Here is a 22981-nt window from a genome sequence, read left to right on the forward strand (position 1 = left end):
GGGTCCAGGCTGCCTCTTGATTTGGGTAAGCCTCTTTCACACTTCTGAAAAATGAAGGCTTTGGCTGGGTAAACTTGACCTCTGTTGAAACACAAAATGGTCTCATAGACAGGACGAAAGGGAAAGTGGACACTGAGAAAACATGAGGTGTTCTTTCCACATTCATGGACCCTACAACAACTTGTTTGTTTGGTACTTGTGTCTTCCCTTCATGACCTGTCCTCCATGCCTAGAACATTCTCTAATATACATGTATCAGTTCTGCTATATGCTGTGATGGTAAATCTGAAGATGACAATGAGTGGGCTCTACACTCACCTCTGTCTATACTCCATCTTTTCTCAGGCCATCCTACTAGCTGGAATGTCTTGCTCCATGCTAAGCAATTGCTGATGTTTCCCCCTAGCATTTCCAGGCTCTGCCACCATTAGTAACAGGATGGTTGGATCTATGGGCTCCAAGCCTTACATCATGGGAGAAAATAGTTCAAGTTTCAATTCCAGAGGGTTATTTTGCTAGCCCACAGATTTTTCAACCCAATAACCATGGCATATATTCTGAAGACTAATAAATGATATTTATTAGGAATAAATAAGAGCACTGCATAGAAATATGGGGGCATGTAAGAAGATACAGGCTGGGAAGGAAGGGATAATAGGGGAAAAACAAAGGAGGGGATAACAATGCTCGATAGGAAATGTACTCATTGCCTTACTCATGTAACTGTAATCTCTCTGTGCAGTATCTTTACAATAACAAAATCTTTTAAAAAAAAAAGACGCTGGGGAAAGTTTTCAAAGGCAAAATAAAGAGGAAAATTCATCTCTGTGTGTGTGTGTGTGTGTGTGTGTGTGTGTGTGTGTGTGTGTGTATGTGTGTGTTCGCATGTAAGCACATATATGCATGTGCAGGTAAGTACGTATTTGCACATGTACTGATATTGGGGCTTGAACTCAGGACCTCTCATTCTTGCTTTACATTTTCTGCTCAATGCTGATGCTCTACCACTTGAGCCACATTTACACTTCTAGCTTTTTGGTGGTTAATTTGAAATAAGAGTCTCACAGACTTCTGCCAGGGCTAGCCTTAAACTGTCATCCTCACATCTCAGCTTCCTAAGTAGCTAGGATTACAGGCATGAACCAATAGCACTCAGCCAATACACAGAAATCCATGGCTAAAAAATTAAGTAGCAAGGGTGGTACCAATCGAGGAATGAACACATAGCTGCTGGGTAGACAGGTGTGTGTGTGTGTGTGTGTGTGTGTGTGTGTGTGTGTGTGTTTCTGTGGATAGTTCTTGTCATCAGGCACTTATGATATTGTCACCTTCAGAACCTTTTGGTTATTTGTAAAATTAACTTATTTATCTTAGGTAAATCTTTTCAAAGTGACTCCATTTTGATTAGGACAACTTTCACATATTCATTAAATCAATCAATATCTTCTGGAGCCTATGAACTATGTCAGGGCAGACAAGCAGCAGTGAACAAAATCAGGCAGTCTGCCCTCCTTGGGCTGATAGCCATTAATGACAGGTAGTTAAACCTTGAATAGTAAACACTAGAATAGTAAAAAGGTGCTGAGTGAACCAGGTGCAGGGGGCTCACACCTGTAATCCTAGCTACTCAGGAGGCTGAGATCTGAGGATTGTGATTCAAAGCCAGGCTAGGCGGGAAAGTCTGTGAGACTCTTATCTCCAATTAACCACCAGAAAACCAGAGGCGGCACTGTGGCTCAAGTGGTAGAGTGCTTGCCTTGAGCTGAAGAGCTCAGGGACAGTGCCCAGGCCCCAGAGTCCAAGCCCCATGACCATCAACAACAACAACAACAACAAAAGTTTTGAGTGAGGGAAGGAGACCAAATAGAGTCCTAAAGGTCTAAACCAGGAGAGTTGTTAGCTCATGTGCTTTACCCCAGCTTCTAGGGGTCAGCAGGCATAAGACCCATTGGGGCATGGGTGTGCCCTCCCCTAAGCTGCAGGTGACCTTGGAGCCTGCTTTGGCTCAGTGATTTGCTTGAGAGCCCCTGTGGCTGAGGGGGTAATGCAAGTCCATTTGTCAAAGCCTGCTGCGTTTGATCCCATCAAAGCTGTGTGAGCTGTCTTCACAGGACTGGGACATTAAGCCCAGAAGAAGATTTGTGTGTCTCATCTGAGTAACGAGCCGTGAAATCGACATTATAAGTTTTAATTGTTATTAATGCCTTGCAGGGGTGGCTGAGTTAATTGTCCCATGAGTCTCCCACATTTACCCTCCCCCCATACACACATTTTCTTTTATTTCCTCTCCTTAATGTCCTGAGTCCTGTAACAGTGGCTTCATTTTCTCCTAAGGGGAGCACTCTTTGGGGTGAGAGCCTCTAAACAGAAAGGATTCAGGCTCCAAGGAACCTACTTGGAACCTATGGCTGGAAAGTTGGGAGGAAGGTATGAACTTATGGGTCTCTTGATACTACTGAAATCTGCAGAAGCCTCCTGCCCCTTAAAGTGTTTTGCTGCCTGTAGGCCCTTCCATGAACTAATTAGTTATCCTCATAAAAAAGCTTCAAAGAGGAAAGATTGTGGAAGTGCCCATGTTGTCATTTCTGAGCAATTTTTTTTGACAGTGAACTGGTTTCTGGTTCTTCTGCCTCTCTGCATTATTTCTTTTTCTTTTCCTGTTTTCTTCTTTTCTTTTTTCCTTTTCTTTCTTTTGTTTCTGCACTGGGGCTTGAACTCAGGGCCTCATGCTCTTGCTTTGCTTTTTCACTCTGTCACTTGAAGCACATCACCACTTCCAGCCTTTTGCTGCCAATTAGAGATAAGAGTCTAAAAGGTTTTGTTTGCCCAGGCTGGCTTCAAACAATGACCTTCATATCTCAGCCTCCTGATTAGCTAGGATTATGGGCATGAGCCACCAGTGCCCAGCTTTCCGAATTATTTCTGGCTTTTAAAAAATGCCCATAGACATGACTTCTGCATCTTAAAAAGCTTTATTGCACCTCTTGGTTTTGCTCTGTTACTTACTCCTGTACTTCTGATCTCTCTCCTCTGACTTCTGGCTTTGTCCCTGTCCACCTCCTTTTCCTTGCCCACCAGTGAAGATATATAGGGCATAGCTGTACAGCCACACCAGAGCCCATGTACTTCCTTTGCTTATAAAGACACCATCTTTGGTTCAGCAAGTGAGGTCCTAGCCACCTGTGGAGCTGTAATCAGGGTGCACAGTCCCCTAGCTGTGTCTGCTGGCTAGCTCCTACCCTGGCTCACATACATGGGGAACTGCCCTTCCACCTGGGGCAAGAGTTGTGCATTTTGCTTGGATCTCCACAGGGCCTATTGGGTACCAGACTTGCCATACCTAATCTTTCTCTAACTTTCCCCACTCCTCATTCCCACCCAGAAATAGCCCGAGTTCCTTTTAAGTAACAGCATACAAGGGTGTATCAGGGGTCGGGGGTTCCTGGTTCTCATTGTCAGGATGAACCTAGCCCATCCTTGTCCTGGGTGCTTTGTTGAATAGGATGAATTTTGTGGCTAGAGGCTAGGGAGGTCCACTAGAGTACTGCAGGCTTGAGAGGTAAAAGGAGGTTGAAATGTAAGCTGGAAGTTTCCAGAAGCACACTGTCCTTGGGAGTGAGGGTGCTGCACAATGTGGAGAAGTATGTTTGTATCAGCTCTGAAGTCTCAGCTGTTATGCTCAAGGGCTTAGCCCCATACAGAAAACATCAAGGATTTTCTGGAATCAGCAATGGGTGGGGAGAGGGTGGTAGGTTCAGCTTAGTGTTTGGGAAGCCAACAACCCGGTGAGGTACATTGGTTTGGAGCAGAGGAAGGGCTAGCAGTGGGAGAGGAAAAGGCAGAATATGCCTCCAAGAGCTAACAGGACTGGAGAAAGAATGTTGAGACAAGGGAAAAGCAAGCACCACAATCCTCAAATCTTAGCTTCCTGAGTAGCTAGGATTATAGGCATGAGCCACCAGCACAGGGCTTGTATTTAACTTTTAAAGCAGTAATAAGTGAGTTAAAATAGAAGAAAGCTACTCTGTCTTTTTAAAATAATTTTAACCTAACAGACTGAACCAGGGTTGCCTAGGCTGCCTGGGCTGGGTAGTTCCTCATTCTTGCTGGTGAGATGTAGGATGCTTGGCAGCTTCTCTTGCTAAGGTTCAGTAGATGTTAACAATACCTTACCTCCCAGTTGTAACAATTAAAAGACACCTTCAGACAAAATTGTCCCTGAGAATTGCTGGGTCAGGGGCTGGCCCTGTGGGGCAGTGGGATTCTTCTGGTGGTTCATAGCCAGCAGCCTCTTCCAGTCTTTTTTAAGCACAGTGTTTGTATTGCCAATTACCCCTTTGCCTCTGCTTTCTAAAATTGGAGCCTGTTACAATCTATTGTGCTTACGCTACAAAACTATCCAGAATGAGCATTATTGGACACAAAATGATTTTTTCCCCTCTCTGAGTTCTGTAATGAAAAACCCTCTGGTTCTCCTATTTAATTGGTCAGTGTGGCTGTTTGTCAGTCTGCCAGCAGGTCTTTCTTTAACTACTGTCGTTTGACGTTGCTGAGACATAAATGTAGAATGATTGAGTTGCAACATGCTATTAAGTCCTCTACAAAGGGTTTTTGATGTACTGCTGCTTGGGGCTTTTGTTTGCGATTGATTGATTTGAATACTACAGAAACCCTTGGCACAGGCAGCCCTGGTGAGAAGGCTGCTTCTGGTAGGAAAATTGCCAGGTATTGACTGAGGACAATGGTAAGGCTTTCCTCTGACACAGTGTGGCTAAGTTTACTCAGTTGAGCAGGTGTGGGCCATCTATAATGAGAAAGGAGAAAAAAATCCATGTACCTAAAATGAGAATCGTTAGGAGAAATCCAGAAGTGGATAGCAGCATCAGACCAACCCCAGATCAAGTGACAGACAGTACTGAGGGACAGACAGTTGCCAGGTATTTTACATACTTATTTTTTGTTGGTGGTAGAGGAGTTTGAATTCAGGGCCTTGAACTTGCCAAGTGGGCACTCTACCTCTCAAACTATACCTCCAACTCTTTTGGCTTTTGTTAATTGTCAAATACAATCTTGCCTTTATGCTCTGATGCACTTGGACTGCCATCCTCCTATTAACCAATTCTGAGTAACTAGGATGGCAACAAACTCCACCATTCACAACCTTTTATTGGTTGAGATGGAGTTTTGAAGACAGTTTGGCTGGGCTGGCCTTGAACCACAATCCGCCCAATCTCTTCCCTATCCCAAATAGGTATGATTATAAGCATGATCCACTGAGCCTGGCCTAGTTGCCAAGAATTCTATTTGGGTTTCAGAGCTGGTCACTGAAACAAAGATGGCAGATGGAGTTTGGATGGGTTGGCTCACCTTTGGCAGGATGACAAGAGTTTCTCCCAAAGGATTTTAGTTGGCACCTCTGAACTCCTTATTGTATGTAGCAGAGTGGCTTCCATGTTCCTTGGTCAGGCTGTTTTTTGCTTGGACCTGGTAGGCATGTGCCAGTGGTTTAGTCCATGGAGAGAGGGAGGCCTTGTATGACAAATGTAATGTGGACTGTTATGATCAGTTTAAGGATCCCTGAACATGCGAGTTGTTCTAAGGGGTCAGTAGAGAGCTTTTCCGATGAACATCCTTGAGAAACAAATAATACCAAATGGAGAATGAGTCAGCACAGCATGGTAGGTAATAACATTTCAGAATTCCTGAGCTCTGAGGTGGATTTATCCTTTGTGGCAGGTTACACTCATGCCTCAGCTTCCTTATCTCTGAAGGAGGAAAATATATCACCTTCAACTTGTGTGTGTGTGTGTGTGTGTGTGTGTGTGTGTGTGTGTACCCACACACACACATATATGAGCACCTCTATGTGCCTGTACTGGGGCCTGGGCACTGTTCCTTATTTTTATTTTTTATTTTTTGCTCAAGGCTGGTGCTCTACCACTTGCTTCCCACCTTCACTTCTGGCTTTTTCATGGTTAATTGGAGATAAGAATCACAGACTTTTCAGTCTGGCCTGGCTTTGAACTACAATCCTCAGGTCTTAGCTTCCTGAGTAGCTAAGATTTACGAGCATGAACCATTAGCCCCTAGCTACTGTAAACTTTTCAACTCAGAATGAGAGGCCTGCAACCTCACTTGACCTTCATGGGTATTCCCCATTGGAGCCTCTTGTCTTATAGGGTCTGGAAGCTTGCATGTTTCTGTGACAGGATGTCTGTTCCTTTCTAATAGTTTCCAGTCTGAAGATATTCTCTATACAACCCCAAGACACAGAAGGATGCTTGGAATCCCTGGATGCCTAGGGAGGGTCCCATAAGGCATCCCAAGTAACCATGTGTTATTTTCTCCTTTTAGAATTTATCCCAGCTTCCCTATGGCAAGGCCCTTTACAGCTACGAGGGGAAAGAACCTGGTGACCTCAAGTTCAACAAGGGGGATATCATCATCCTGCGGCGCAAGGTGGATGAGAACTGGTACCATGGAGAGCTGCAGGGCACCCATGGCTTTCTCCCAGCCAGCTACATTCAGTGTGTTCGGCCTTTGCCACAGGCTCCGCCCCAGGGTAAAGCACTTTATGATTTTGAGATGAAGGACAGAGACCAAGACAAAGACTGCCTGACCTTCACCAAGGTAAGGTGAGCCCCACCATCAGAGCCCCACCTCTGTGCCTAGACAGCCCTTCCTACCACTTTTGGGGCCTAGTTTCCTCCTAGAGACTCTTGGGAAATCACTTAGCCTACCTCTCTGTGCTTCTATGAGAAAGAAGGATGTGTCTGCTTCAAGATATTTTTTTATGAAATTGGGTGACGGCGCACAAACCGACACATGGCTCCACCCATTGCTACCCTGGGAGTACAAGATCATATGAGCCTCTAGTAGATTTACAACTGGGCCTGGTACCCTTAGTCATGGTTCATAGCCTTGACTCTAGGACAGGGGAATTAGTGCTGCCAAGACTCACAGAGCTCACCGGGGAACGGCTACACAGGTCTCATTCATGTCACAGGAATGTCTGGTCCCACGCTGCGTCTGACAGCCCTCCTGCAGGATAACAGAGGTGCCAGGCTAGGCACAGAGAGCCAGTTGAAGTGCCAGTACTTACCTTTGGCACTACCCAGGAGAGCCAGTGAAATGCAGAGGACCTGATTCCTTGCAGTCCTGAAGTTCCTTTTAATGGATATCTGTACCAAGTATTAGACTAGCAGGCTGCATGTCATTTTTGCAATGCTCTGAGGTTCCAAAGGAAGCAATGGGAGCCTTAATTTGTCTACCTTGATTGGTTTTCTTTCCTCCTTTTTCTCCATCCGTTTATCCACTCCTCCCTCGCCATCCCTGATCTCTGAATATGAAACACTTGTAAATAACAGAGCTAGATTTTTTCCCTCAGTCTCTAATTTTGAGGCCCATGTTTTTCCTAGTTCCTCTGGGCTTTTATTGCTTTCCTTTCCTGTGTCCAGCCCATCCCTCTCTATATCTGCTGGCAAAGCTTGGCTGTGGGCTGCAACTCTGTAGAGAACTGCAGGAGTACCCCGTACAGCATTTTTTGAGCAAAATTGGCATGTCCTGTGCCTGGCTGCTATTTATGTCTTGTTCTATTGTTCATTCTGACAGTGAATAATCTGTTTTTCATTCAGATATCTAACTCTCTCTTTTTTTCCTTCATCAAGGTGTTCAGAAGCTAATTCCCATTGTCATTTGCCTGGTGTGGCTTCTCTGGAAGTCTGAACAAGAACTCTCTCTTCCCACTCTCCATCCTTCTCTCCCTCCTTTCCTTCCTCCTTCTCCTTTCCCTTCCCTCTGTCTATCTGAGGCCCAGAGTAGTGACTTCCCAGGGTATTTTGCTTAACCTCTCTATACAATGGCTTCTGGAGACTCTGCTGGAAAAGACCCTCCAGGGGGCCTATGGTGCTCTGTGCTGTCATTTTCTACCTGTTGGGTCTAGTCAGGGCCTTGCTAAGGAAACAGTCCTCAGTATGGCTTCAGGCTCAGCTGACCACAGTGACAGAGACAGCCCACGCCAAGGCCATTCTTCCGTGCCTCACTAGAGAATAGGGAAAACCAGACCTGGGAGCTTTCAGACAGGTCTAGTTTCTCTCTGTAAAACAGCCTATCTTGACTGCCACAGTAGCCTGCCTCTTTCTTTTTTTATGTTTTTTTTTTATTGTAAAAATAGTGTACAGAGGGGTTACAGTTACATGAGTAAGGTAATGAGTATATTTCCTATGGAACATTGGTACTCCTTCCTTTGTTTTCCCCATACCATCCCTTCCCTCCCCACCTCCCCAACTCTCCCCCTTTTCTCCCCCACCCCCGCCAAGTTGTAAAGTTCATTTTCATCATAGTGTCTTGTACATCTCATTGCAACAATGGGTCAACCTGTATCCTTGTTTCAGCATTTTGTTATTTCCCCTCCCCAAATTAGAAAAAAGCATGTATAAGATGCAGGGCACTGACATCAAATACAGTGAAAATGGGGGTTATACCATGGGGGAAGAACATACAAGAGAAACAAAAAAATGCATAGTACATTTTAGATACATTAAAAACAATAGCAAGAAAGGAAAAAAAGTTGTGTCTCTATCTTGGGGTTCATTTCACTTAACATTATCTTATATGGTCATATGTACATAGCTTTTGACCTTTTCTGTTTGTCCTAGACATATACTAGTTATTGCAAATAAGGAAACCATGGGACCTATGTTTCTTTGGGTCTGGCTTACTTGACTTAATATTTATATGAAACAATAAAAGACCCCAAATAGCAAAAGAACGTTGCTGGAGGAATATCAGCACCAAATTTCACACTCTACTACAAAGCCACAATAATCAAAACAGCTTGTTACTGACACATCTGACCTGAAGACCAATGGGATAGAACTGAAGACCCAGAAATGAACCCAAAGACCTATAGCCTGATCTTCGATAATGGAGCTAAAAAAATAGAACGGAAGAAAGACAGCCTCTTCAGTGCTGGCAAAATAGGTTAATAACCTGTAGAAAAGCTAGATCCCTGTATATCACCCTGTACCAGAATCAACTCCAAATGGATCAAAGACCTTGATGTCAAAGTAGACACCCTGGAAACATTACAGGAAGGAATAGGAGAAACTCTAGGGCTCCTTGGCACAGGCCGAAATTTTCTTAATCAAGACCCAGAAGCACAGAATAACTGTAAGGCTGCAAGCTTCCCTACCTACTGTACTGATCTACCTGCATCTCTTCTTAAAGTTTCCCTACTCAGGCTCTAAGGAACATGACTGTTTCCCATGTCTCTGCTTGGCTCCATGTCTGTTTTCCTGGCAAGACTGGACAATGCCTATAGCATGACTGAGATGCACATGGCCATTGTCCCAATGGTCTCCATCTACCTCACATCCCAGGTAATCTAATGTCACTTGTGCTTCAGTATCCCTGGCTTTTGCCAGCTGGCTTTACCTCTGAGGACCATGTTTGCCATTTGGGTTTTATTCTATTCTGGTGCCTGAAAGGACACAAGAGTCTGTATAAACGCAGGACAGTGCCATCATGGTGACATTGGTGGCATTTAAAGAATCATGAGGCAGGTGGATCAAAGCTAGACTTTTATTTTCATTGTTGGGTTTTGAATAGTCCTATTAAAACATCATTTAAAAATCACTTAAAACCCAGTCTTTGTTTTATTTAAGAGGAGAATGAATGTTACCTTTTGTAAAGTGGCTTTAAAACACATATTTTATAACTTCTCAGTATTGCCACTCCTAAAAAAGTTGAGAATGCACAAATACAAAGACTAATGCCCTGGCCCTGCCAAAAGATCTAAGAAGCTCTCTCTAGCTCTGTACCTGGGCCTTCTGAGTCTACAGGCAAGCTAGGCTTGATGGAGAGGTGTCTTGTGCAGATATGGACCTGAGGATTGTCTATGCGGCTTTAGAAAGACACTTCACCAGAGCAGTTCATCTTCTGATTAGGAACCCAGGGCTCACACTGTGAGTATGATGACTGTATAATCTAAGTGAAGAGCTGAGCTTAGAGTATGACATATGATCTCTCAAGGTGAGCTCCATTTGCATTTTGGTAGTTTACCCCTCATTCTATTTCTATGTGACTCTGGATCCCAGAAAATGTTTCCTGAGCCCCTATTATTCAGTAAGTTTAATTCATGAAGATACTGACATCACTGTGCTAGGGAATTGCATTTGCTCACCCTTGTGACTTCATGCTGCAATGGCCAAGACTCCTCAAAGGCCACAAGCTCTTCTCAGGCATGCCTGGGCTGAGCACAGAATCACCATTGTACAACTGGACTGCAGTCAGCCTTGAGGCTTGCCATGTCTACTTGGATCCTCCTTCTTGCCAGGAGGAGGCAGCACTGGATGGGATAGATGCAGCTGCTGTTGTGATCTAACTCTCACCTCATGCCCCCTTTGCCCATTCCCAACCCACTAGGGCCAAGAATCCCTTTTTAAGCACTATCATGATTTGTTCTGACCCACTCAAACTTACATTCTGCTGATGTATTTGTAAGATCTTCCATGCGACCAGCTTAAGGTCACATGCTAAAAATGATCATTTCTTAAATGCCCGGAACTCTCTTCTTTATGAATCAACCCATCATGGTCCTAGACAATGCTCTTCTCACCCAAAAGATAGACATAAATCAGTGAAAATCAAATGCAATTTCAACTCCAGAGTCAGACAAGGATTCAAATCACTTTTGTTTTGGGAAACATTTTATTAGTCTTTGAGACTCTTCTTACTATAAAATGGAGCTGATACTGGAATTGTTGAGCAAAGGTGTGTGGGAATGAAGAACACAGCAACTATTCCCATGCATGTTTTTGCTCTCTATCCTTACCTTTCTTTCCAGTTGAAGAGAAGTCACTGTTTCATCAAATGGTATACTTCCCTTAGATTACCTAGAGTGCTCATGAAAATAAAACATCCTCCCTGTGGTGAATATGTATGGAAAGCTGAGGATTTTCAGACTGATTCTGTTGCCCCTTGACTTCTTGATGGCCAATGCTTGGAGAGGTTTGCCTGGGGTAAAAAGTGGCCAGCCCCTATGTCAAGACTACAGCCAGCCATCTGGGCCACCTTGTCTTGTCATCCTCCTCTGGAGTAGGAATCTGAATGTTTTCCCCTGGAGAGATTCAGGAACTTTGGCAGTGGCCCAAATCAGCATGAGTCTGAGGGGACCCAGAGGTTCCCAATCATTCTCCTGAGCATCCTGCCCAGCTACTTACCTAAAATGTTATTAGGGACACTGAGGAGGTGTAGTTCTCCTTTATTTAATAGTAAGTTTTTTATTGTAAAAATACTGTACAGAGGGGGTTACAGTTACATGAGCAAGGTAATGAGTACATTTCTGATCAAGCTGTGTTGCCTCCTCCTTTGTTCTTTGTTTCCCCTTACCATCCCTGCCCTCCCACCTCCACAACTACAGCCCCCCCCCCGTGCCTAAATTGTAAAGTTCATTTTTCAACATCGTGTATTGTACAGCTCATTGTTACAATGGGTCAACCTGTATCCCTATTTAAACATTTTGCTTTTCCCTTCCCCTCCCCAAATTAGACCGTTATCAAATACAGTGAAAACAGGGGTTATACAGTGGGAGAGGAACATAAAAAGCAACAAAAAATCACATGGTACATTATAAATACATTAGAAACAATATTGAGAAAGAAAAAAACCACTTGTATCCCTATCTTGGGGTTCATTTCACTTAACATCATCTTATCTGGTCATATGTACATAACTTTTGACCTTTTCTGCTTGTCCCAGACTACCAGCACAACTATGTTTATTGCAGTATTATTTACCATAGCTAAGATATGGAAGCAACCCAGATGTCCCTCAGTAGATGAATGGATCAAGAAAATGTGGTTTATATATACACAATGGAATTCTATGCCTCCATCAAAAAGAATGACATCGTCCCATTTGTTAGGAAATGGAAAGACTTGGAAAAAATTATATTAAGTGAAGTAAGCCAGGCGCAAAGAAACATAGGTCCCTTCTTTACAATAACTAGCTCTCCTTCTTGACTCTCTGGAATGGTAGACTCCTCCCTCCAGGTTTGGCAATGATTCTGTGGCCTCCACTGTGTGCCAACACTAAGAATGTCCACAGGAATGACTTCACAAGTGAGTCTTCTTCTTTTTTTTTTTTTTTGGTCCAGTCGTGGGGCCTAAACTCTGGGCCTGGGCACTGTCCCTCAGCTCTTCAGCTCAAGGCTAGCGCTCTACCACTTGAGCAACAGCACCACTTCCGGCTTTTTTCTTTTTGCTTATGTGGTGCTGAGGAGTCAAACCCAGGGCCTCAGGCATGCAAGGCAAGCACTCTACCACTGAGCTACCTTCCCAGCCCCCAAATGAGTCTTCTTATCTAACCCCTTCTTTTGACATCAGCGTGGGGCTTAGGGAAGCACACACAACAGTTTTGGGGTTACAGACAAAACCTGGGCTACATTTGAAGCTTTGTCAGGAAATCACTATACATGAATGTAAGTTATTTTACTCTCAGCACACCAGACTTCAGATTTACCGGTCCTGCCCTGGCACTGCTCCCTAAAGGCACCCAGCCTGCTCTACATGGTTGAAGTCACGCCTCTGTTCAGAACTCATCAGTGACTTTTCATCTCCCCTCTAGTCAATGGCAAATCCTATATTGCCACTAAAACACCACCTGGCCCAGCATTGTGCCTTTCCAAGCCTTGTTTTACTGCTGGTCCCTGGATCATTTCATGCATCATGCCCTGGCCTGCTAGTCAGTTCTCTCTCCAGGTCTCCAGCAATCTACTGTCTCTCTCATCTCCAATGCCAGCATCTTGCCTCAAATATTTGTAGTGTGGCCTTAGTAGACACTGCTGGCAGAGCTACACTCCTTCCAATGGAGCCCCCGCACTCAGAACTCTGATCTCTGACCACTGCCTTTCTCTCCTGAAGTGTTAAGTGCCTGTCACATGACACCATCCCAGGAGGTGGGTCATGAATGTCTACTTCCCATCCCTAGCATGGGTGGTGAAGGTAACATGCAAGGGTAAGGATATTGGAGTCTTTTGACTGTGAAGCTGAATATCTGCCTGACTTATGGTGGCAGGGAGACAGGCTTACTGTTGAGACTCTTCTTACCCTCTGCTGGTCTTCTTGGTCTATTCATTATCTCTTCAGATGTGTCAAGTTGAGTCTGTGTTCTAGAAGCCAACTTAGTAAGTCCAAAGGTGGTAAGATGAGCACCAATGAGGCCATTTACAAGTGCCCAGGATCTATGAGTAGACAGAGAGGTGTGAGATTATCATAGGCACACAGAAAAGACAATGGGATCCCAGACTTTTGACCTCTCTTGGGGCCATCCTGTGGCGATAGGTTCTCCTCAGCCCAATGATTCCTCACTTTGAGCAGCCCAAGCCTTGGGAAACCTCAAATTTGGGCCAGGGACAAAGGCTGCATGGCAAGTCAGAGTTGTGAAGCCTAACAAGACAAGGAGAGAGGCCGCAGGGACAACCTGTTCTAGTGACAGCTAATGACTCCATTAAGATCCTTTGCACCAATGGCAACAGCTCTGAGAAACACACTTCGGTGTCATTTCTGCAAGAAAAGGCCATGGAGGACTGAGGTTTCCCATTTTTAATTTTCCAAATTGTTTGGACTCACTGAAAGACTGGAACACAGTCAGGCTGCTGCTGAAAGTGAGGAGGAACCTGGATCCATGCAAGGTTATGATCCAGGTTCTCCAGGCTTTAGCTTGCTCCTGTTGCTTGGGAATCACTTGACTATAAGAGAGAGATGAGATGGGGCTGATGTGGCTCCTATAGAATGAGGGGCTGCTGAAGGGATTCTCAAGGTTTTAGTGATTAGAGCATTTCAGGTTAAGTATTGAAATGTTTGATATGAGCCATGACATTTACCAAGCAGTGTCTAAATGGTTTGCAGTGTGGCCTGGCTGCTCAAGAAGGGACAAAGAGGTTGAACGTATACATTCTGATGCTTAGCTGCTGTTCTGAAGAGAGACTCACCTGTATTTTCAGCTTTCCTTTCCCCCATGTGGAAATGAATGCCCAGATGTTGGAGGAGGCAGGTAAATGAATTAAAATGTACATGAAAAGTCCTTTATAGGTGATGGGACCAACGTGTCACCTGAATCCTTTACACATGTATTATCTACTAAGCCTTGGGAAGGAAAGCCATATAATCGTTTAATAACCACTTCATATGTTCGTAACTCAAACTTAGGATCCTTTAGGACTACCCAGAGACTACCTGCATGCCAAGGAGAACCATAGCCATATGGCAATGACATTTGGTGTATTCTTAAAACTGAGAAATATCAGGGAATAGAGCAAACAACATATGGAAGTCTACTGGCCCAAAGTGAGTTATATACTTGACTTGAAACCTGTAAATGAAATGAGGTTTAGCACCTGGAAGGGAAATGGTGCTGCGGAAACAAATTTCATTCAGAAAATCCTTGAATGCTGCGATAATGTTCGCCTATAAATGTGTCTACCCTTTCTAACAACTGTGACTTTTGTGAGATCTGGTTTGGTTTAGTTTACTTATCCATATCAAGGGTTGATAAAGTAAGATGCACTCCAGAAGTCCTGTCTCCTACCTGTTTTTGTAAATTAAGTTCTACTTCTACATAGCCATGTTCATTAAGGTATTGAGCTACCATCATGCTTCAACAGAAGCATGGCCAGTGAATCCTGATATATTTACTATCTTGAAAACATTAGCACCAGTACACATAAACATCCTCTAAGGTGCTAGGGAACTTGGAGGGAGAGGAAGAAATGATCCCTTTCTAAGAAAGTGGGGTAGGTTTTGATGATAATGTAGTGATAATTGACATGCAATATAATATACATACAGTAAAATATCACCTCAATGAGGCAGTGGGGCCACTCAATAACTTTTGGCCCTTGGTGCTAATTCTACCCTCACGGGTGGCCCAGGATAAGCCTGACTCTTTGCCACCTTTTTAATTTTGGGGGGACAGGGAGGAGAGAGAAGCAACTAAACTTTTTCTTCTAAGTATGTATAGCAATAATCCACATCATAATTATTCAGTTTAAAGGTTGTCACAAAAAGAATGTATGCTTATAATCCCTACCTAGTCAAGAAGTAGCATGATACAGTGCCCTGATACCTTCATCCATCATCACTACCCCACATCACCCTTCTCATTTCACATCTGCTAACACCATGAATGAGTTTGTTTCTTACTTAGTTAATTTTTAAATAATTTTCATTAGTTTTAAGTAGTTATACAAAGGGGTTTCAGCTTGGCATGCCAATGATATAATTTTATGTGCTACTTTATTTCTAGTATTTGTGAGTTCCATACTATGTTCTTATAAGGTGCTATAGTTTATTCATTGTTCAATGGTCCTGTTAGCTGATGTTTAAAAATAGACTTGATTTTGTACATGTGTGTCAGTACTAGGGCTTGAATTCTGGGCTTCCTGTTCTTGCTTGTTTCATTTTTTTTCCTTTTTTTTCTTTTCTTTTTTTTTCCCCTCAAGGCTGGCTCTCTCTGAGCCATACCTCTACTTCCAGCTTTATGCTGATTGACTGAAAATAAGAATCTCATGATCTTTCTGTCTGGGCTGGCTTTGAACCATGATTCTTAGATCTCAGTCTCCATAATGTCTAGAATTACAGGCATGCGCCACCTGGACCCAAAAGATTTGACTATTTTAGAACAGTTTAGGTTCATAGAAAAATGGAGCAGATTTTCCCACATGCCCTCTGTTCCTGCATTCATAGATTCCTGCATTATCAACATCTCATGCCAGCAGGGTAGCTTTTTCCGTCACCATGAACCTGTCTTGACATATTATGAACCAATGGCCATTCTTGGTGTCACACAATTTTGTGGATATGAGCGCATATCCACCACTACAGTGTCATACACTACCATAAACATCCTGTGCTCCACCTATGCAGCTCTCCCTTTCCCCTAATCCTTTTACAACTATGGATACTTCACTATCTCCATGTTTTTTGCTTTCCAGAACTTTCAGTAGCAATGTGAGTTTAAGTCTTTTCAAACCAAATAACTCTTCATTGCTAATATTCCATTGTTGAATGTGCCATAATTTTACTTACCTGTTTCCCTACTGAAGGACATTGTGATAGCTAATATTGATTATCAAGATGAGTGGATTGTGAGCTGCCTATGAGATAAGTAAATCACATACCTCTGGGCCTGAATGTGAGGGCTGTTCCAGAGAGGATTAACTACACAGGGGAAGACGCACTCCCAGTGGGAGTGATCCCATCCCACAGGTTCAGGTCCAGATAGACTAAAGGAAGAAAGAAGAAAGTCTGCTAGCAGGCAGATAGTTCCTCTCACTGTTTCCTAGCCTCAGTGATGTGAGCTGCCCTTCTGTGTCACACCTTTTCTGCAATAATGAACTGAAACCTCTAAAATTGTGAGCCAAAATAAATACTTCCTTTAAGTTGTTTTCTCAAGTATGTATCACAGCTAAGTAATACAGGAATCTTGGTTGGAAAATGTGACCAAAGCTGCTCTAAATATTTATGTGTAGATTTTTGTGTGACTATGTTTTCAACTCCTTGGAGAAAACACTGGAGAGGTGCAATTGCTGGATCGCATAGGAAGAGTATGTTTGGCTTTGTAATAAACCACAGAACCACCCTCAAAGTAGCTCTGCCATTTTGCATTCCTATTAGCCATGCATGAAGGTTCATGTTATTCCACACCCTTTCTCATTCTGTGTTGTCTATGTTCTGCATTTTGTTTAGTCAGGGATGTGTATGGCATTCTCCCATTGTTGTTTTAATTTGCATTTTCCAGGTGATATGTGATATGGAGCATATTTTCCTATTTTTGTTATCTGTGGACCTTGGGAAGTGTCTGTTAAAGTTCTTGATACAATTTTAGATTTTTATCGTTGAGTTTTAAGTTTGAATGATTATTCTTTATCGTAGTGTATGTTACAAACATTTTCTTCTAGTCTGTGGCCTGTTTTCATATTCTCTTGATAGTGTGTTTTGCAGAGGAGAAAACATTAATTTTGATGAGGTCCAGCTTAGTAATTCTTTCTTTCATGGACTGTGCTTTTGGTATTGTAAACTAAAAGTCATTGACAGCCCAGGGTCATCTAGATTTTCTGAATTTGCTTCTAGGAGTTATATAGCTTTGCATTTTACATTAGGTCTGTGAGTTAGGTTTTATGAAAGATGTAAGGTCTGTGTCTAGAATCTTTTTTTTTTGTTTTGCTATCATGATATCCAGCACCAATTGTTAAAAAGACCATCTCTTCTCCATTGAATTATCTTTTGTTTGCTATCTAAGATTAATCAGCTGTATTTATGTGGCTATTTCAATGTTACATTACCTTGATTTGCACACATCCACACTGTCTGATTCTTTTTTTTTATCTTAAAGACAAGTGTGTCAATCTGCAGGTCTCCCTCAGTACTCAGTACTCCATGGTCTTCTGAATATTCATATGAACAGTAGAATCTATTCTTTTATTGCTGATTTCTCCATGAGGATTACATTGAAAATTGAGATGGGGAAAAACTGACATCTAATTGAGTTTACTTACTCCTTTGATATTAGTCATCAGAGTTTTATAATTTTCTTTATATTGCTTTTACATCTGTTTTGTTGGAGTTACACCTAAATATTTCATTTTGCAGTGCTGATTTAAGAATGATACTTTGTTTTAAATTTTATACCAGTCATAGCAGAAAAGTCTGTGAGACTCTTATCTCCAGCTAACCAGCAAAAAGCTTGAACTAGGGGTATAACTCAAGTGGTAGGGCATCAGCCATGAATGAAGAGGCCAAGTGAGAGCATGAAGCCCTGAGTTCAAGCTCCAGTACTGGCATTCATGTACAGAGCGAGAGCAAGAGTGAGAGCAAGAGAGAGAGAGAGAGAGAGAGAGAGAGAATGTTAGTTACCTATGACGAGGTTCTGGGCTCAAATTCAAGTGCTACATATAAAAAGAAGAAGGGAAAAGAGGAGAGAAAAGAAAAAAAGATGATGTTAGCTATGGATGTGTGTGTGTGTGTGTGTGAGAGAGAGAGAGAGAGAGAGAAAGAGAGAGAGAGAGAGAGAGAGAATGAGCATGTACAACCCAGTACTGGTGCTTGATCTCTGGCCTGGGCACTGCCCATGAGCTCTTTTGCACAAGGCTAGCACTCTATCACTTGAGCCACAGCTCCACTTCTGAATTTTTGGTGGGTAATGGGAGATGAGAGTCTCACGAAGCCTAGGCTGGCTTGATCTCAAATCTCAGCTTCCTTAGTAGCTAGGATTACAGGCATGAGCCACCAACACCCAGCAGCTAGGGATTTTTAAAGATACTGTCAAGTTAAAAAAAATCCCTTCTATTTCTACCTTGCTGATATAAGGGTATTGAATTTCATTAAACACTTTATCTGTATTTATTGATGTGAGCATGTGGGCTTTCTCTTATTAACCCATAAATTTGATGAGTTGATTTTTAAATATTCAGCCCGCCTTGCATACCTAGGATAAATCACATTTGGTCATACTATATAATTCTGTCTGCACTCTGTTGGACTTGATTTACTACTATTTTGTTGAGGATTTTTGCATCTATGTTCTTAGCTATTTAGATCTGTTGTTTTCTTTTCTTGTAGTTTTTTTTTTTGCAAGGAGGGGGTCTTGTTTTGACATTAAAGTAATATTGGTCTCACTTTGTGTGAATGCCTAGGAGGATATTCTTAGAAGAGGATTATAAAGGTACAATAGCTATGCACATCTGATCATATAAACTCCAGGAAATCAAAACAAGAGTTTTTTTTCTCTTTGTTGCTGTTTTTTTTCTTTTCCTTTTGTCTTATTTGTTCACTTATCTCTCTTTAAGAGGGGCACCGGGAGACATGGAAATAGTGAGACAGAGAGTGAACAGTGATACTTAGTGATACAAAGGATGCAGCAGTAATACTCCCTAGACACCAAGTTGAAAATGAACTGTACAACTTGTGGGTGGAGATGAGAGGTAAAACATAGGAGAGATCAAGGGAAGGAGTGACATTGTCCAAAAATAACTATATTCTTTACCTAACTTATGTAACTAAAACCCCTCTGTATATCGCTTTTACAATACAATTTTTTAAAAGTAATACTGGACTCATTGGATGAGTTATAAGTATTCTGCTTTTATCATCTGGAAGAGATTATAGAGAGGTGATATAATTCCTCCTTTAAATCTTTGTTAAATTCACCATTGACCCCATCTAGGCCTCATGCTTTCTGTTGGAAGCTCATTATTTATTGATTCTAATAGATTTGAATAGATTTTAGTATTGATTCTAATTGATTTTAATAGATATAGGCTTATTTAGAACATCTAGATTTCTTTTATATATTTTTGACAGACCATATCTTTCATGGAATTCTTGTTTATCTGGGTTATCAAATATGTGGATATAGAGATTTTCCATTATATTCTTTGATTATATTGTTCATGTCCAGGGCCATGTAGCGACATCCCTGAGCCACCTCACCCCCTCATATTTGTTTCTGATGTGTGTATGTGTGTGTGCACATGCAATTATAGGGCTGAACTCAGGGCCTCACTTTCTTTTTTTTAATTTTTATTTTCTTGTAAAGATGGTGTACATATAGGTTACAGTTACATCAGAAAGGTAATGAGTACATTTCTTGTCGAGCATTTGTTTTTCTCCTACTGTCTCTTTCCTCCCCCCTTTCTCTGCTCCTCCTTCCCCACAAAAGTTGTGAAGTTCATTTCCAACATATGTCTTGTGAGTATCATTGTTGCAATGGGTCATCCTGTGTCCTTGTTCCAGCATTTTGTATTCCTCTTCCCTTCCCAAAATTAGATAAATGTATATAAAAGATGCAATGTACCCAAATAAAATACAGTGACATAGGAGGAAAAACATATAAAAGAAACAAAAAAAGTCATATAGCACATTAAAAACAACAACAAAGAAAAATCTCTGTGTCCATATCTTGGGGTTCATTTTAATTAGCATCATCATGTATGGTCATATGAACATAGCTTTTGACCTTTTCTGCTCATCTGGTAAAACATATACTAATTATTACAAATAAGGGAAACCATGGGACCTATATTTCTTTGGGTCTGGCTTACTTCACTTAATATAATATTTTCCAAGTCTTTCCATTTACTAACAAATGGGGAAATGTCATTCTTTCTGATGGAAGCATAGAATTCCTATATATATATATATATATTCTTGATCCATTCATCTACTGAGGGGCATCTGGGTTGTTTCCATATCTTAGCTATGGTAAATAATGCTGCAATCAATATAGTTGTGCTGGTAGCTTTAGTATGGCCTTGTTTGTGATCGTTTGGGTAAATGCCCCAAAGTGGGATTGCTGGGTTATAGGAGAGCTCAATGTTTTGAGGAACCTCCATACTGTTTCCAGAGTGATTGAACGAGTTTACACTCCCACCAACAATGCAGTAGGGTTCCCTTTTGGCCACATCCCCTCAGCATCTGTTGTTATTAGATTTCTTGATTATAGCCATTCTAACTGGGGTGAGGTGGAGTCTCAATGTTGTTTTGATCGGCGCCACTTCCAGCTTTTTCTGCTTATGTGGTGCTGAGGAATTGAACCCAGGGCCTCATTCGTGCAAGGCAAGCACTCACCACTGAGTCACCTTCCAAGCCCTCTAAGTCTTTTGCCCACTTATTAATCGGTTGTTATTTCTTTGAGGATTTGTTTTTGGGGGATTTTGTTTTTTGAGTTCTAAGTATACTTTAGATATGAGACCCTTGTCCATTGTATGGCTAGTGAAGATTGTCTCCCAATTAATGGGCTTTCTATTGATCTTGCTAGCTATGTCCTTTGCCATGCAGAAGCTCTGCAGTTTCATGCAATTCCATTTGTCCAACCTTTCTTTGATTTGTTGTGTTTCTGGATCTTTATTAAGAAAATTCTGGCCTGGGCCAAGGAAGGGCCTCACTTTCTTGCTTAGCTTTTAAGCCTAGGGCTGGTTCTCTGCCACTTGAGCTGCACTTCCACTTCTGGCTTTTTGCTGTTTAATTGGAGATAAGATTCTCATGAATTTGTCTGCCTAGACTGGCTTTAAACTATGATCCATATTCTTATGTCAGCCTCTTGTTGCATTACAGGCAAGAGCCACCAGTAACAAGCTGTTTCTGACATTTATAATTTGTGTCTTGTCTTATTATTCCTTGTTTTTCCTGACTAAAACTTATGGATTTTATTGATCTTTTTCAAATAGCCCACTTTGGGTTTATTGATTTTTCTCCATTGATTACCGCCCTAATTTTTAGTATTTCATTTCTTCCATTACTTTGGATTGAATTTGTTCTTTTTTTTCTATAAGATTCTAAAATGGAATCTGAGCTTATTGATTCGAGAATGTTCTTCTTTTCTCATACATGCATTCAATGCTTTAAATTTTCCTATGAGCATTGATTTCATCATATCCTACAAATCCAATGCCTTGTGTTTTTACTTTTATTTGGTTCAAAACATTTTAATGTATCTCCAGAGACTTTTCTCTGTCAAAGTTTTATTTAGAAGAATGATATTAAATCTCCAAGTATTTTGGGATTTTTCCAACTATCTTTCTGTTGCTGATTTTTATTTTAATTGAGTGTGGTCTGATAGTCGAAGACATTGTATGATTTCTCTTCCTTAAAATTTTTCAATATAGATTTTATAATCCTGAATGTCACTGTCTTGGTAAATGCTCTCTGGGAGCTTGAGAAGAATGTAATCAGCTGTTATTGTATGACATATTTTATAGATGTCAAACAGATGGTTGTTGGTGATCTTGTTTTTAACTATGTCCTTGGGAATTTTCTGCCTGCTAGATATGTTCCTCTCTGATATAGAAATCTCCAATTACATATAACAGTAGATTAATCTATTTCTCCTTGCTGTTCAATCAGTTTTTTGCCTTTTGTATTGAAACTATTGTTAGGCATGGGTACACTAAGAATTTTATGTTGGAGAATTGGCCCCTTTGCTGTTAGATAATACCTAGCTTTATGCCTGATGACTCTATTTTCTTTGAAGTCAGCTCTGTTTGAAATTAATACAGCTCTCTCCTGACTGGTGTTAACATGTTTTTATTATTCTCCATACATTTACTTTAAATCTGTTGTGTGTTTATATTTGAACTGTGCTTCTTGTGGCTAGCATACAGTCAGATCATTTTTTTATTCACTCTGGCAATTGATCATTTAATTTGTATCTTTTCATTTTGAACACCATTGATGTTTGAAGTAATTAGTAATAAAGTTGGGTTAGATTCTGCATAGTTTTTATACTTTTCTATTTGCTTCTCATACATTTTTATCTTGAGAGTTATGAATGAAATTTTTATATTTTTTCTTCCCTCTCAATTCTATTTATCTTTTTCAAGTGAAAATGATTCATAATTATTAATAATCAGTAAGAAGAATAATATTATAGATAAATAATAATATATTCAACAGTATGGATAAAACAGGAAGATAGAACACACATAGATTAATACCAAAGGCAGAACAACCACTGTTCTCTTAAACTGTTCCTCTAATGTGAAATATCTTAGTAACTTCAGAGACATGCTCAGCAATATTTAATAAGCAGGATGTATGAGTATTCTATGGCATAACAATACTTGTTCTAGGATTATTATTACTAAAAACACATTCATGTTTCCAAAAAGACACTGCAAGGACATTTCTGGCAGAACTAATCATAAAAGTTTATACTTAGAAACTACTCAGATGTTTCTTAATGGCAGAATGATATTCTAAACTCTGACAGTGTCCTGACCATATACCTTGAGAATTTTCATTGGAGTGCACAATGACTAATTTCCAGCTTCTAACATCTGTATCTCATTGCCTGTATTCTTTCTCTAGTGACTGGATTTACTCTACCACAGCCAGTGCTAGAGAATTAGTGCTCTCAGGGAGCAGCCTTGAACCAGTGACTGTTGGGGAGTGTATGCATAGGTACCTCAGTTCTACTCCTTATT

General features: G+C 41.3%; 1 protein-coding gene across 2 annotated transcripts in view; it reads left to right on the top strand.

Moving 5' to 3' along the window:
- The window catches only part of Sh3rf3 (SH3 domain containing ring finger 3), a 368946-nt gene that overhangs the window by 219939 nt on the left and 126026 nt on the right, over window positions 1-22981 (top strand). Inside the window, exon 3 of one of the 2 annotated variants that reach the window (XM_013034285.1) lies at window positions 6367-6630. In XM_013034285.1, the coding sequence (XP_012889739.1) occupies window positions 6367-6630 (264 nt within the window). Of the gene's footprint in view, window positions 1-6354; window positions 6631-22981 lie in introns of both variants that reach the window. The other variant, XM_013034284.1, reaches the window with a different exon arrangement.

The sequence above is a fragment of the Dipodomys ordii genome, unplaced genomic scaffold (assembly GCF_000151885.1).
Source record: "Dipodomys ordii isolate 6190 unplaced genomic scaffold, Dord_2.0 Scaffold186, whole genome shotgun sequence".
Lineage (NCBI taxonomy): Eukaryota > Metazoa > Chordata > Mammalia > Rodentia > Heteromyidae > Dipodomys > Dipodomys ordii.